This window comes from Dermacentor silvarum, chromosome 2 (assembly GCF_013339745.2).
Source record: "Dermacentor silvarum isolate Dsil-2018 chromosome 2, BIME_Dsil_1.4, whole genome shotgun sequence".
In the NCBI taxonomy this organism is placed as follows: domain Eukaryota; kingdom Metazoa; phylum Arthropoda; class Arachnida; order Ixodida; family Ixodidae; genus Dermacentor; species Dermacentor silvarum.
The window spans coordinates 41,375,155-41,392,005 of record NC_051155.1 but is presented as its reverse complement, the minus strand read 5'-3'; the positions used below and the strand labels follow the sequence as shown (position 1 = coordinate 41,392,005).

The 16,851-nt window shown below is 46.9% G+C and overlaps 1 protein-coding gene across 2 annotated transcripts in view; it reads left to right on the top strand.

The window, feature by feature from the left end:
• Positions 1-16,851, top strand: part of LOC125942980 (membrane metallo-endopeptidase-like 1) — a 185,834-nt gene that overhangs the window by 157,652 nt on the left and 11,331 nt on the right. For both annotated transcript variants that reach the window (XM_049661269.1, XM_049661270.1), the window contains exon 9: positions 12,094-12,144. In XM_049661269.1, coding sequence (XP_049517226.1) covers positions 12,094-12,144 — 51 coding nt within the window. The remainder of the gene's footprint in view (positions 1-12,093; positions 12,145-16,851) is intronic.

Here is a 16,851-nt window from a genome sequence, read left to right as displayed (position 1 = left end):
AGCCATTATCATCGCCTTGGCGCTCTTTGGCCACATCTGGCCCTTGCACCAATAAACAACATGAATCATACATCAATCAAGCCAGTGGTAGCTAGTAGATATAATACTGCAGTATTGCTACACATTCACAGCGCAATTAGTCAATGGCATTTTTTACCTCAGAGAGACCACTCGGGGTCCTTTCCTTGCGAACATGCGCGAGTGCAACTAGTACAACAGTTCTCAGCTGCGCCGCCATGAATTCATGGACGCGACGGCTGTGCCTAGTGAGACAGGGCGTGCACATGAACCCGACAAAAGTGGGTCGAGTCGAACTGTTGGGCTGGAGTAGTCCAGCCGATTTCATGTAAACGCTAGCTAGCCGGTCGGGATGAACGAGCGTCGGGTCGTGCTCAGCCCGACTGCAGGGGGTAAACAGATTGACCCAGCCCGTCCCCTCTGCAGCGCGCCTTCAAACGCCATCAGGTCGGGCCAGCCCGTGCTGAGACTTGCGCGGGATTAGTGAGACATGAGCATTTTATGCGCCAGCAGAGCGAATGATATTAGCACAAGACAAAATCAAGAATTGCGCAGTGCAACGTGCTTATAACCATGAAATTAAACTGTTGCACGTAGCAGCGGTAACCGGAAGTGCCGTTCGAACACATCAATGTCTTGGCTCGACGCTGCGTGCCGCTGTACTCCAGACCCGTCAGAAGCAAGTTTATGCAAACGCGGTCACGTCGAGCTCGTTGAGCCCGACTTGACTCGACCCCCTTGCTCCTGTTAACTTAGCTACACAGCTAATATTGCCAACTACATGTTCCTAGTACACACTGGCTCTGCCTCTCCACTCGTTACCATGAAAACAGCGCTTCTCGTTAGCGTGAACTTTCATTATCTCGTAATACGCATAGAATACAACACAAACACCTAATAGTATGACAACTGCGCTTTTAAACGATAAGTATGCGGCACTTAATAACAGCTGGCTTGCGTTCAGTAATCTTATAGATTACATCTACAGTATTGAAGGTTCGCCGCCATCATGACCTTTTCATTTCCACCATGTTAGAACACGTGCTGGCCAGTTCCCAGGGGCGCTAACAAGTCGGGGTTTCCGAATATTCAAAATTTTTGAATGCCGAATTAAGTAGTGTCCTGTGCAATTTCGTCTTCCAATAATATAGTCAATGTTCGTAAATGCGAATATTTTTACGATACCTTTCGAATGCCTCCAAACGTCGATATCGCTCAAATAAACGTAAAAGTGGAGCAAAAGTACTGTGCATTTTCACCCAGCGGGCAAAGTATAGACATAAAACATGAGAACTTGCGTATGGGAGCAGGCTACGTCATCAAACTTAACATTTTGTTGATTTAGAACAATTCTAACTTTCAACGCTAATACTTATACATTTCCGAAGTCTTTCGCGTATACACAGAAGAAAAAGAAAGCAATGAACAGAAGTATGTGAACGATGACAAACATCTTTGGGTGAAGCAGGATCAGTAACTTTTTCAAGTACAAAGACTTCTAAATGCAATGGACGCCAATGAAAAAGAAAACATAGTTCAAGCGTGCACAAAAGCACAAGAAAGTGAAACATTAATTCGAACGTAGTGCGCATGCGTTATGTGTGGCGGAATGATGTAAGGAAAAAGAACAAAAAATTGAAGGAAATCAAGTGAGCTTTCGTAACGTCCCAGTTTTGTCATGAACGATTCAACGGTTGTACAGTTTACCGAATCCGCAGACAGAGCATTCCAACCAGTGACAGTGCGCAGAAAGAAAATGCATTTTTAAAGGCTTGTGCTCTGCAGGAATACCCCCTCAGTTTTTTTGGATGCTCGGTTCGCGTTGATCGGCGATGAGATGATTCTATATTGTGATGTGTTTTGTCACTGATCTCGGGGGCGTGCGGGTGTTATGAGAGATGGAGAGGGAAGACGCATGGCAACACAGCAAGCATGTTTTAAACCCACCACAAACTCAAAAACCTCAAACCAAAAACTCAAATACACACTGAACTAAAACACAATGAATAAATAAACGCTAACAAAAATACAGCCTAATGAAATAATAAACCTGCCCTTAACTTCGCCTCCGTTAGTCCTAGACCCTTCTTACACCAAAGTCTGGCATCATTGGCCTACTGTAGTGACGATACAAGAAAGTCGTTCTTACTAAGTTCGTCGATGCGCGTATTTTCCCGGCCGGAGACTTGTCAGCTCTTCAATGTGGTTGTTTCGCCGATCTTCGCATAAACGGTGCTGCATAGAAGTCGGTCCTTCCCTTCAACTCGCTCGTCTCGGGAGCCTGGGTAACCCGGTCGCTGTTTACGTGGCAGGGAGGCTTGACGGAGTAGGCCTATTGACGTCCTCGCCCGTTGCTTCCGTCTATCTCTCTTCTCCGGTGCCGAAGTGGCGTTCCGGGGATCATGGAACGTGCCGGTCTGCCGTGGAAGAGGGGTCCTTTCTGGGGTGTCCGGTCCTGCCGTGAGAGGCTGCAGCCGGTCCAGGAGCCTCACTCGAACTTGCCGAGGTCGACGGCCACACCTTGGACGGCCAACGTCACGGACTCGGCCAGACCCCTAAGTCTCCCGTCGCCAGAGCGGAGCTGGCGATGCGACCTTCCTGGCCCGGAGCCACGTCGATAATGCTCGCTCAGCCCTGCTTCTCCCTCGATGACAGCTCGGATCACGCGCCTCGCGCGCTCGCGCCGTTCGGAACGCTCCGATCACATCGTCCTTGTCTTCTTTTATTTCGCATCCGGCCTCTTACTCATGACAATGGCCCCCTCTTCAAGAATTTTTTTCCAAAAAACTGCTTTCTCTTGTCATTAATTTTCCTGCTGGACTCTTCTTCTGAGACTTGCGGACTTCACTTGTGCTCGCGGCTCGCTTGTCACCACCACACTTTCGCGCACATTTCACCTTACACCACACACTGCACTGCAATGATCTTTTCGTAATGTTCATTGTCCCAAAACACTCTACATGAATAAACTTGCTATTTACACACGTTTGTAAAAGTTGACAATTCCAGTGTCCGAGGGCATTCCTAATGATAGTCCTCTTGTAGCCTACCAGTTATACCTGTACTATTTTCCGCCTTTTTCGGAGCTCCTACGCTTCCCTACGTACGACCTGCTTCTTCCTCTTTCCTCCTCTAGCACATTTATTTGGCGGCTTGGAATGTCCCTGCCTTAACTCTGGCCTCTTAATCCTTTTCCTTGACGTCCGCCTCTTCTCATGCAACTGCGTTTTAATACACTGTTTCCTTTTCCATCTACTGGGAGTTTTCTTTCTACCTTCCATGCTTTGCGCGTTTTAGGCGACTAGCGCATCTATCCTCCCTCTCATTTCTTTCGGAGTTTGGCTGGTTCCTCATTTCTGATGCCTGTCGGATCCCTGAAATCGTTTTCGATTATCACCTCACTGTCATTCCGAGGTGAATCTACTTTTTCCTCTACTACGCCCTTACGCGTTCTGTGCGACTTCTTCCTACCCTTGCTCGTTGTCTTGCGTCTCGAGTGATTCGGGTATCTGCCAGCTTTCTCATTTCTCTCTGAGGTTGGCTGACTTATCGATTCTGATGCTTGGCTATCCTTGGAATCATTTTCATTACCAACCCCCTGTCGTTCTGGGTTGAAGCTACTTTCTCTACACCGTCATAGGCGCTATCTATTCTGCCAACGTCTTCTGACAGATTTCTGCTGTCCGGCAGCTCTGCTAAACTAGCGGGCCTACTCTCAATCTTAAGCTCAGCCTCACGCTCATTCCTTTCCGATGCCTGAGCTTTCTCTTGTAGCATCTTTATCTCTTTCTCTAGGCGCTGTTTTCTTTCCTCGTAAGCTTTAGTAACTGCGGCAAGTTCGATAATCGAGCGGCCTCTACAGCGTTTCCTTTCATCGTCAATTAGTTTGAGGCCCTGCTCCTTGCTGAGCTTCTGCTTGCGAATAGTGGCCGATATCGCCTCCCAATACATCTCTGCAACTGCCGAGTATCAGTGACTGGGCTGGATAGAATCCGGCAACGGATCCTGGCAGGCTCGCCAATTGTGATGTGTTTTGTCACTGATCTCGGGGGCATGCGGGTGTTATGAGAGATGGAGAGGGAAGACGCATGGCAACACAGCAAGCATGTTTTAATCCCACCACAAACTCAAAAACCTCAAACCAAAAACTCAAATACACACTGAACTAAACACAATGAATAAATAAACGCTAACAAAAATACAGCCTAATGAACTAATAAACCTGCCCTTAACTTCGCCTCCGTTAGTCCTAGACCCTTCTTACACCAAAGTCTGGCATCACTGGCCTACTGTAGTGACGATACAAGAAAGTCGTTCTTACTAAGTTCGTCGATGCGCGTATTTTCCCGGCCGGAGACTTGTCAGCTCTTCAATGTGGTTGTTGCGCCGATCTTCGCATAAACGGTGCTGCATAGAAGTCAGTCCTTCCCTTCAACTCGCTCGTCTCGGCAGCCTGGGTAACCCGGTCGCTGTTTACGTGGCAGGGAGGCTTGACGGAGTAGGCCTATTGACGTCCTCGCCCGTTGCTTCCGTCTATCTCTCTTCTCCGGTGCCGACGTGGCGTTCCGGGGATCATGGAACGTGCCGGTCTGCCGTGGAAGAGGGGTCCTTTCTGGGGTGCCCGGTCCTGCCGTGAGAGGCTGCAGCCGGTCCAGGAGCCTCACTCGAACTTGCCGAGGTCGACGGCCACACCTTGGACGGCCAACGTCATGGACTCGGCCAGACCCCCAAGTCTCCCGTCGCCAGAGCGGAGCTGGCGATGCGACCTTCCTGGCCCGTAGCCACGTCGATAATGCTCGCTCAGCCCTGCTTCTCCCTCGATGACAGCTCGGATCACGCGCCTCGCGCGCTCGCGCTGTTCGGAACGCTCCGATCACATCGTCCTTGTCTTCTTTTATTTCGCCTCCGGCCTCTTACTCATGACATATATACGTATGCGCAGCTTATCATGGTAACGTAAGAACATATATTTCAATCGATCGTGCTGTCGTCTTGTCTGCAATGTATACAAGCCAGTGTTTTGTAGAAGTGTAGTGGGTGTTGAAAAGGAACTGTTATTTAAATCAATTAAATTATGGGGTTTTATGTGCCAAAACCACGATTTGATTATGAGGCACGCCGTAGTGGGGAACTCCGGAAATTTGGACCGGCTGGGGTTCTTTAACGTGCACAGGTGTTTTCGCATTCCGCCCGCATCGGAATGCGGCCGCCGTGGCCGGGATTCGTTCCCGCGACCTCGTGCTCAGCAGTAAAGGAACTGTAGCGATTATAAACAAATCGTATTGCTTTTCTTTGAATAGCTCATGTTTTTATATTTAATTGGGCGTGGGGATCCGATACCACCGATGAGTACTCGAGGAGTGCACGGATCAAGGTTTTGTACGCAATTAACCTTATTTTAAGGTGAATCTACGCAAAGTCCTTCTTCCAAATCCTAATTTCTGCATAGGTCTCTTTTCAATGTAGGCAACATGTTCATTCCACTGAAGCTCTGTGCTGCGTATAACGCCTAAGTATTTAAAAGTATTAACCATCGATAGTTTTTGACAATTGATGGAGTACTCATGCCGTAAAGCGAATCGCTTTCTTGTTAAAGTCAAAGCCACCGTTTTCTTTTCATTAACCTTCATTAGCCAAGTTTCAAACCAAGAAGATTCTTTGGTAAAAGCTCTGCTGAAAAGAGCCTGGTCGCATGGGCTACGTATTTCTAGGTAAAGGATGCAGTCAACTTAAAGTAACCGGAATATCATGGGTGATGTCGTCAATAAAAATTTGTCGCAGTTTCACCCGAAAGACGAAGAAGCATCAATTGCAATAGCAAATTAGTTGAGAGCTACACGGAGTAAGGATAGTAGTTTTATCAGCTGTATAAACTTGGACATGCAGCAGCACCAGCAACGCGCAGAACTGTTGTCGACGGCGTCGGCGTTTTGCCCGCGTTCGCATTGAACGCGCGCGGCGTTGGTAACTGTAGCCGGTGCCTCTGGGGGTGGCTCGGAAGTGTTCGACGAGATCAGAATGGTAGTAGTGTGGTTCGTATGGAAAGGGAAAGGTTGACGCTATCTTATGCAGCCCTTGAGGGAGCACGGCTCAGCGCCAAAGGGAGGGGTAAGTGGGAGAGAAAGAGGATAGGGTGAAGTCGTCACCGTGGCTGTCAAAATGGGGCACTAAGGGGACACTAGTCGAGCAGCGTCGGAAATCTTACCCACCTTCTCTCCTCGCAACAATTTTATATAAATACGCACTTGGTGCCGCAACTAAACGTCGCCTCTCCTCCCTCCCTCCCGTCCCCCCACGACCTTTCCGGCGATGGAAGTCGCGTTTGCGCTTTATATATGGTAATTGCAAAGGAAGAAAGAGACGCTTAATTCTGCAGCCCTTTAGGGAGCACGGCGCAGAACGCGCGTTTGTTCTCTGACGTGCGTTCGCTCCCCGTGAAAGCGCGCGTCCCTCGCCCCCTTTCACTCGCACATACAGTGTCCGGAGCGCGGCGAGGATTTCATCGCCGTTGACGTCATACGGAACCTCACGGCGACGGCGACGCCGACGGCAGAAATCCGCTTTGGAGTGTCCATATAATTGCTATCGCAATAAAATTATGCTCAAGAACTGCGAGAACCATTCTACATACCTCACAAGAAACGCGTTAGGTGTGCTATCATTGCAGACGACTTTTTGGGATTAATATTAGCAGCAATAATAAGATTCCTTCGTTTGATATCGAGATGTCGCTTGTAGGCGGAGCTGTTTTTGAACACGGTCTTCAACCGTCTACACTTCAACTAGTCCTCAGATATAGTGGGGCGTAGCATAAAGAAAATAACTTCCTGGCTACATCAATTTTTTTTTTATTTTGTTCGTGTGTTGTGGAGTAGATCAACTGAAACTAGCCGATTTCTCGGCCAGCCAAAACTCAACAGAAGAAAAAGTTGAACGCTTTTGTTTTTCGGTACTGCAACATTCGGTACTGGAAAAAGACTGACCTCCACGCAGTGCGCAAGTGATAATCTACTGAAGCAATGCTCATTCACAACGTAAATTTGTACATAATGAGTGAATATAGAGTCGAAAAGATCCAAATCAATGCGAAAGTTATTAACCACGACGGCTCCGTCTTTCTTATTTTCTTTTGTTTAACTTTGGCTTTGCATGTCGACAAAGAGTGAACAAAATGTATAGCCCAAAAACACGCACTCAAGCCCTTCATTACAAGTATTTCACCGGCAACAAATGGGCTGCCGTCATGACGAATGAGTCGAGTGACACTGATCTTATGTCAGTCCACTCGTGCTTGCACAGAACTGGTTTACTCATGCAAAATGAATTCCTGCTCGGAAAATACAGTGAAATACTTGTGCTTATCCGTGTTCATTAGAAAACCTGAAGAACTTCGCAGAACTGGAATTCCTGGTGTTTCAACACAACAGAGCCGGGCCACACATGTGATGCCCTGATTTAGCCATCTTCGTCTAATGCTTGGTTGACCTGGTTTCCTGCGTCTTCCGTTCGTTGCACGCCTGATGCAGGTGACCAAGCGCGATCTGACTTGTGATGCCGCTGAGTGAGTGGCAAGGGTGAGCGGAGGCAAGCTCGACTGACGCACGATGGCGACCACTTCCACGTTTCGCCCGATTTAAAATTCACAAAAAGAGAAATAAGAAAACAAGATGTCCGGCAACCGCTAGGAGCGCGCATGTTCCTGGAAACCGAAGCTAGCTTTACTTTCCGGTGCCTTGTGTAAGCTTTACTTTTGTGCATGATTTTTTAATATCTGAGGTGCTGTTCCAAAGTAGTTTCCTCACGTACATAGTAGTTGCGGAAAAATACTTTGATATAGAGATTCCCTTCAATTGTACACCCCGGTACACCCCTCTTGAAGGGTGTAAGGGTGCGATTATAGACACACAAAAACATACTCTTAAGTGAAATATGGTTTAGAGCGTAGGTAGCGCGTCGAATCTCTTATTTATAACCTCTTATCTATATACATAAGAACTTGTAGATACCCGCTTAGAGCACCCAAGTCCGTTTATATTGCAACAAAAACGCAGAAAAGTTTGTGCTGTCAAGGCCGAAAGGGTAAGCGCTACCGCACTGTGTTATCAACACAGCAGATAAAAGTCAGCGGATAAAAACGCTGGCAGATCCCAGCACTGTGGGAATCAATGTTATGAAGCAGTGTGTGGGGATCCTACCAAGTTAACGTAATGACCATGAGAGCACCAAGACGGAGGCGGCTCTTTCATGAAGTACATGGCACGGATGTCATTACATTCGTGTCAGGAGTCCTCAGGAGTCCCTTTAGCGCCTAAGAGACCTTAAGCACCTAAGAGACCTTAAGACGAAAGCCTTAGTCACGTACATGACCATGACTTCGACCATCAACCTTTAGCCTTTTCCTTCACTTAGTACCACATCCGAACCCATTCCATTGGTTTTTGAGTGTTAATCATTTTTCGCTGAGTCATTGTCATTTTTGCTGAGTCATGCTCATGACTATGACTTCTACCAGCATCCTTTAGTGTTTCCTTCACTCAGTACCCACGTCCGAACCCATTCAGTGGTTTTTGAGCGTTATTCTTTTTTCGCACTGTCACTGTCATTTTTGCTCAGTTATGGTCATGACTATGACTTCCATCATCATCCTTTAGTGTTTCCATCAATTAGTACACACGTCAGAGCCCATTTCAGGGGCGTTTGAGTGTTAATATTTTTCACTGAGTCATTGTGATTTTGGCTTCACACACGCCGAACCGATTTCAGTGATTTTTGAGCTCATGACCTCCATGACACGCATGTCATCACATTTATGTCATGACCTATCACATGTGTTCGCCATGCACTCCAGTCATTTCATGCCAATTTTGGTACCTACCAACTTAACGCAACGACCATGAGAGCACCAAGACATAGGCGGCTGTTTCATGACCTACATGACACGAATGTCATGACGTATCATTTATGTTGGTCATATACTCTTGTCATAGTATGCCAATTTAGGTACATACCAAGTTAACGAAACGACCATTTCAGCACAAAGACGTAGGGGCTAGATAGATAGGTAGGTAGATAGATAGATAGATAGATAGATAGACAGACAGACAGACAGACAGACAGACAGACAGACAGACAGACAGACAGACAGACAGACAGACAGACAGACAGACAGACAGACAGACAGACAGACAGACAGACAGACAGACAGACAGATAGATAGATAGATAGATAGATAGATAGATAGATAGATAGATAGATAGATAGATAGACAGACAGATAGACAGATAGATAGATAGATAGATAGATAGATAGATAGATAGATAGATAGATAGATAGATAGATAGATACTGTGAAAGTAGCAAATGTTCGCAAAGAAATACTAATGCTTCGCATTTAAAATGCACGTCCATGCACTTTAACTATGTATTGCGGGAAACCACTCGATCCCGCAGTCCACGGCAGCAGGCTCCAGTCTCGGCCGGCCACGCCCAGGGGCGCCCAGCCGCAGCTCGCGTGTCCCTCGCCTCCTTCCTCCACAGTTCAATCTCTTGTCGCTAATCATGTCGGCGTTCCCACACTGCCCCTCAATGTGTGAAGGCGTTGACGGCACTGGCCCACCGTGGCTGGCAGCGACGGCATGACACTTCTATTGGCGGGCGAACTCTGTAGAGTACTAATGCACCAAACGAGGATCAGGGAAGCCGACCGAATGCTCGAGTCACCAAGGTCTTCCAAGAACGCCGGCCCTAAACCTAGCTGGCTTCCAGGACGGGCTCCGCGCGAAGATCCCACGGTCGGCTGGATGACGGCGACAGAGGAGGAACGGGTGGAAGCGCTCGTTACCGAACACCAGAGGTGTAGCTCGCATGGCGAAAATGGTCACGCATCAGGCCAGGGTAGGGGTCAGTACGGCCCGTAGAACGGGTGCCGTCAGCCTTCCCCACGACCATCGTCCATCCCGGAACGCAACCGCCTCCTTTCCCTCCCACTCTCCCACATTACGGGTGACAATGTGCGAAACGGCGCCATCCCGCAGTCCATGCAAGCAGTCTCCAGTCTCGGCCGGCCGCGCCCAAGGGCGTGTAGCCCCAACTCGCGCGTCCCTCGACTTCTTCGTCCACAGTTGGCTCTGATGCCACTAAACATGCCAGCGTTCCCACACAGCCCCTCCTTACACATAGGAAGTTGCTATTTATCGAGATCCACAAGGGGTCGCACAGTATGCGCCTGAGTTTTTCGCACATATGCTACTTGGGCATGATTCACTTGGGACCATTTTAAGTAGTATATTCTGATTTTTTTGAGTGAATGGCTGAGCCTTGAAGGGTTCCTATACCGTTTTTTTTAATTTTTTTTATTTTTTGAAGTCGAGAATGCATTTCAGGTTACAATACACCATTTCCGAAATAATACGCAGCAAAAAGCACATCAATACGTTCAGCAGAAGTAGAAGTATTGACAATCAAAGATCGCCTCTGAAGCCCTTCGCGGGGCTCCCCGTTCTACTTCAATGCGAAGTCATTTTGGATGTTTACTTAGGTGCTACTACTTTCAATTTTGGTGCCTACGACGAGCCAAACTCGGAGTCTATCCCTCAGTTCGCCGTTGAGTTCACGATGTCCGATCTGTTTGCTCTCTTCTAAGAACAATGTACTGGAGAGCTACGCGCGGCTACAACGCGCACCGAGTGACATGAGTAGCACATTCCATTCAGCATTTATCTCGACAGTAATCACATAGTTTTTATGGGGCGAACAAATTTCTTCTGCATGTTCGCTCCTGCGAGAACGTCACCATTGCGCATATCGGATGGCGATGCTTGACTTCGACAAACCTCGAGTGTGTTGAACTTTGAATGCAGATGACTTGTTCGTCAGGTGTTGGCGCTCGGGCCTTTAGTCACATGACACATATATACCAACCAGAGTAAGCTGTTGTCCTCGGTGATTGGGCTCATCGCGACACCCCGCAGCGGCCGCGGTATGTGCGCTATGCTGCAGACGCAACTACATGCGACTGTAGTGGCTAAGCATGTGCACGACAGCGCAGAAGTGCTCTATGTGCTCCAGTCTGGTGGTGCTAAGTGGTGCGTACCAGCTTTGTCCTGCTCCAGATTCACCGACAGATGGTAGCCACATCCAACTTGTCATGTTTGCATAATAGCTCAATAACAAGCGAAGTCCGTCAAGGCCTCTAGCCAGGAGCGGCCAAGAGTGAGTGCGCTCTGGAAAGCGTATGTGTGATCTGACTTGAAGGTTCGTGTTGTTCGAGGATCGTTGAATGTTCAAAGCTAATCTAAATTCGCGAGACCTGACGGCTACGACACTGATAAGGCGATGTGGACAAAGCTTTATTCCTGCGCGGGCGGTCAAGGCGAGCGTTACCAGACGATGGTCGGTGATAGTACGATATTTGTACTCCCCGAAGCATGTTATTTTTAACGAAATTCGAAACGCGGACTTTCTCTTCCATAGGCCTGCTATTAAACTCTGTCAAAAATATACACAGTACCAGTAGGAAGAAGCGCACTTATCAAAACACGCTTTATGATTCATGCCAGCTTTTGGCCAATAGCAGCGGCGTACGGGAATTTACTATCACGAAATATGTTAGGCCCGAAAAGAGTAATGAGAAGGCTTTTTCTTGAAAAGAGAGGGTTTGAGAAAGAAAGGTGACTTCGTGCTCTTCTGGCGAGCTCCACGCGCCGCGCGTGCATGGAAAATTTGACTCAGTTCACACGAGCAAGCGTTATCCGCGGGGTGGTTCAGTGCCTCTTTTAATATAGCCGTATTACACTGAAATCAAGAAGGAAATTTGTCGTGTGTCGGTACGTAGGGTCTCGGAAACTTTTTTGCAGGAGTAGCATAACAAAGAGGAAGAATATTAAGGACAGTGGCGTCTTGGTATAAAATTGATTGCCCAGGACAGCATTTGAAATTTTAAGTGTTTTAAATCATGATCGGTTTTACAATTTTCCAAGGTACATTTGTATCACGAGTATTATATTTAGTAGTCATTATTTGTGTTATTTTTTCTATTTTGTAGCTCGTGTTCATGCAGTTTGTGTTTATCCCTTAGGGTATCGACCGCGGGAAATTTAAGGACGCCGACTATGCTTTTAAAGAATTCGTAAGTTGCCTGTCTGATTGCTTCTCTTGTAAATTGATGGGATTTATTGAATAACCGTTGCGCAATAGCTAGCAAACTTAGTATTGTAATTCTAACTTCTATTTAATAAACAAGTCGAGCGCAAGTTATTGTACAGGGTGTTTCTACGAAGACTTTGAGTAATATTTAAGAAATTTCGCGTAGAAATAGATAAAGGTGGTCCCTTCAGAGACACGACGCCAGTGTTGGGGACCTCCATGTGACGGGTGATCAGTGGTAATTGGTCGATAATTAACCAAAATTTAATAATTAACTGTTGAACGTTTATTTTAGCCGACTGATTTTATTTGGTAGCTTGAAGCAACGAATCCATACAAGCCGCATCAAGTTTTGAATTAGGAAAAAATGCGATTACCCGCGGAGCTGTGGCACGAAGGAATTTCGGTTCTGAGACTGCGTGAAACCGAAACTGCGATGGTGCAGCGAGAGCAAAGCCGCACCCCTCGAAGTGGCGTTCTGCTCGCGTCAGCCAGCAGCGCGCTGCTGCTCCGTGCTCCTCGCTGTCGCAGCGCACTGGCTGCCATCCAGTGTCGGTTTTGCGCGGTCTGAGAACTGGGCAGTCTGAGTTACGTGGGTCATCGCAATATTCCAGATTCAAAAGTTGATATTGCTTGTACGGATATCTTGCTTCGGTTGCCCAGTTACGATGGACGCACTGATATCGAAAGTTCAGAATATATTTTTTTGTTCATTCTTGACTAATTATCACACATCACCGCTCACCCCATGATCACCAACGCTGACGGTATGTCTCCGAAGCAACCGTCATTATATTTCTAAGCCGCTATTTTAAATATTGCTTAACGTCTTCGTAGAAATACCTTGTACATACAGCTACTTTATTACCATTGACAAAAACGGGAGACTGCTTATTCTTAAACGAAATAAAAAACTTTTTGCAAGTAAATCACACTCAACATAGCCTAATGATCTAAGCAAGACAATTTTTTCATTCACAAATGATTCGGGAAGGCGAGGGTCTAAAAGTGGTTTCCAGTCCAGGCTGTGGAATAGGTTGGACAGCGAAGCTGTAATCGACAGCTAGAACCCATTGCAACCTAGGTTGAAATTATTAAGGCGGGGACATTCACATGCACTTTACCTAATTATTAGTCTAAGACCTTCCAACGTCTTGTGACTTGCCTTGCGCCGCTATTTCGTGCACCTACAAAGAGGGGATTAAAGAGGAAAAAAGTTCGGCGCGCCTCATATGCACGCTGCTCTTCAGGAGTCCTCACTGTACTTCACCTTCCCATAGAACTGTCACAACACAAATTAATTGCTAGGCAGGTTCTTCTTTTACGTATGAAAGTGTAGTTACGACACTCTCTGCATTGTAGGCTACAGTCAAGCGCCGTGGCCGCTTGCACAACAGTAATCTTTACCGGGAAACGTATACGGTGGACGCTACGTGCTTTCCATTGCATGTAGGCGCTGGAACGCCTTATCATCAATTATGTGGTTCGGATGCTTGATTTGAGCTTGTTCTTTATTGAAACGTATGCTGGTCTGTATGTTTCTAAAGATAGTATGCCCCGTTCGCTTCACTTTGCTGTGTGCTTGTAGCATCTGCCTTACGGGGGCATTAGCAATTGCACTTGGGGGTATGAGCCATTGATGATGATAGTTTTCGGTCGTCGTTACGACACGAAGAAATCCCGGAATCCTAGCCATAGACAGCTTCGCTGTAAAAATGGATATATCTGTTTGAGAGGCAACGAGCTGACTTGTACCTTCCACACAACTAGTGTGCGTAATTTACCAATTCGAAAAATAAACTCCCAGTCTATGTTGTAATATTATGTCATATGAACAGTTTTCGCAAACATGAAGATGTGTGCGAAAATGATCATTTCCAAAAAGCCTTAATATTAAGTTCCCGGTTGCTTCTGATTTGGTTCCATTAAGCATGAAGCTTGCTTAACAATTTAGGAAGGATGTGATATGAAGCAGATATTCGGAAAGTCTAAGGCATATGAGGGTTGCTTTTACAAATATCGCCACTGCGTGAACTACAGGGCGTTGTTAGTGGTGTTAACTACGTAGAAGACAATCTGAATGGTGTTTATACGTCCTCGCTACATTTAAAGAGTATAGGTTTTGTAGACAGCAGATGTATTTTTTAAAGGTGTTTAGTGTGCGTAGTGTGTGGCTGTGCTGTCTTGATTAAACACAGATGGCACGTCCGAATTGCATACTCCTGTTTCAATGATAAAGAAAATAGCGTCATGCCCTGAAGCGACCGGAGCTCGTGAGACGCAAAACGATGACAATCAACGATCGTCTGCTAGATGAATAAAAGACGAAGTTCTAACATCTTCCCACGACCAGAAAATGGCATTATTCAGTTTTCATTGGGTAGATCAGCTGAACAGGGCGTCTGGCTTCGGATCTGCCTGACAAACGCAGAGAACAGGTGCGGACCTTTCCATCACGTACGTTATGTAGTTCTCGTATTCTTGCTGTCACCTAACTTGTCGAGGTCGTTGTTTGTCGCCGATGATAACTAAATTTACTTCTTTCGGAAAGTAAGTTTGTTTCGCTTTGTTAACGGCGAGGTTTCTCTATTCACTTAGGTATGCTTTCTGCCAACCATCCCAAAAGCTTTCAGGTTTTCTTCTTGGTTTTGCAACAGCCTGTTGAGCAGGACTTCGCTGTTAGCATCAACCGATACTTCGTAAGGTGGCACAGATGTTCACAGGTGGGACAGATTTATTGGCCTACTAGAAAACTTGCTGGGCAAAATAGTTAGGGCTCATCGTCGTCATTATAGACGAAGGTTAAAGGACGTGAATTAAGAACGGCATCTGCTTCTGTTGAAAGCCTATTGAGCTCACCATAGCCCATGAGCTCACCATAGCCCAAGCATAGTGGCATCAACGAGCGCACAATGGGGAAACCATTTCTTTTGTAATATCCACAGTACACATAAGTTCTTTCACATATAGTTGTGCACCAGACTAAATAAAATCTTAATTAGAAAATATTGTTGGGCCTTATGAAATTGTAGTTATTCAGCTGCGGGAAATTGAAATATGAGTTCTGGGAAAATGTTTACTCTGTTTCCAATCTGCGTGGGCACATGGTCAACATGGATGCCACAGCAGAAATTCCTTTGACAGTGTACACTTAGTGACCTAACTGAGGGAATTCTGAAATTGCCACCGATATTATTCAAGTAGGCGTTGCAGCTCATTGTCTGGGTGTTGAGATTATAGCCTTTCTTTAGCTTGTCTTAACTTCATGAGAATTTATTAGCCTCGAATTCTATGAATATTTGAGGACTTCGTTGATATTATTTTCGAGAGTGGTATAGGAATGGCTGATAAAAATAATGGCTTTGTCATCATGTGCTATTTGTTCTGCGGCGTAGTTGACGTGAGTAATATCGAATAGATAAAAAAAATCGGTAGAACCTATGGCCCGATGATGGCCAACGGTATTGCGTTCAGAATTGAATCAATATAGCGACACAGCGTATTGCCACCGTAGAAACGAGTCATGTACGAGGCGTGTACTGCAGCAGTACTGCCCTCCCTTAAACTTTCCCTGTATGTGCTTCCAATGTGCGCATGCTGCAGCCCTTTCTGTTCCCACATTATGTGGTAAAGCCACCCATCGGGCTTGCAGGTGCCGAAATTGGAAACCCGTTGAAGCCTGCAACGAGACAGTGGTGCCGCCTCGCTGGGCGGCGCGCATATTTGGAATATCCAGTAGGCATAACGCATGGCAACCGCAGAGCCACGCTATTGGCTTACACGCCTACAGGACGCTATGATGTCACTTCTAGCAATGGCGCCAAGCGACTACTCTCGTTCTCGGTGCTTTATCGCCTGGCTCTTCTTCCCCAGTGCCACGGCTGTGCCATGGCCGCTCGATAGAGAGGCCATGGCTGCGCCAACGGGTTGTGTTCGGACTGATCGGACCGTTTTGCTCCAAGTGTGTTGTTCTTAACCGCTGTACGGACGTATTCTGCGGCTAGTGTCACGCCTGACTTTTTTTTTTCTTTCCTCCGGCTGTGCGCACGTGGATGTTCAGACTGCTTTTTTTTTTCTTGCTCTCTCTAAATGTTTTGTCTTTAACGGCTGTACGCACGTGTTCTGCGGCTAGTGCTAGGCCTGACTTTTTTTTTCTCCGGCTGTGCGCACGTGCACTATTCGGACTGTTTATGCTATTGGCTGCCGGCGGTGGGGGGGGGCGCCGCCGCGGTGTCACGCCTAGCGAAGTGCTCTCATCACCAGCGACTTTCGCGCCTCTTGTTGTGAGTCGTGGCTGGGCTTCGCGCTTCGACGCCCTCGCGTTTTCTAGAGCGAGACTTTCCGTCCCAACCACCAAAGTGCCGTCATGCCCTGCCGACTGATATAATCGAGACCTACGCCGGCGCAGGAGCTTATGCTGCGAGGATCGATGCGTGAAATCCATGCCGTCAAGATCGGTACCTGTGAGATAGAGATGTCGTATTCCACCACTACTACTAATGGCAAGTAGCGCGATGCGCTCAAAGTAAAGCAAAGCATCCTTGCGATTATCCTGCAGCTTACGTCCTATCAATGCAATTCGACATCGACAAGGGATCAAAGCACTAGATATTGTTTTAACCTCTAGGTGTGTTTGCACGAAACGTAATAAACAGTCCTAGAAAGAGCCTATTTTCTTTCGATGTTACAA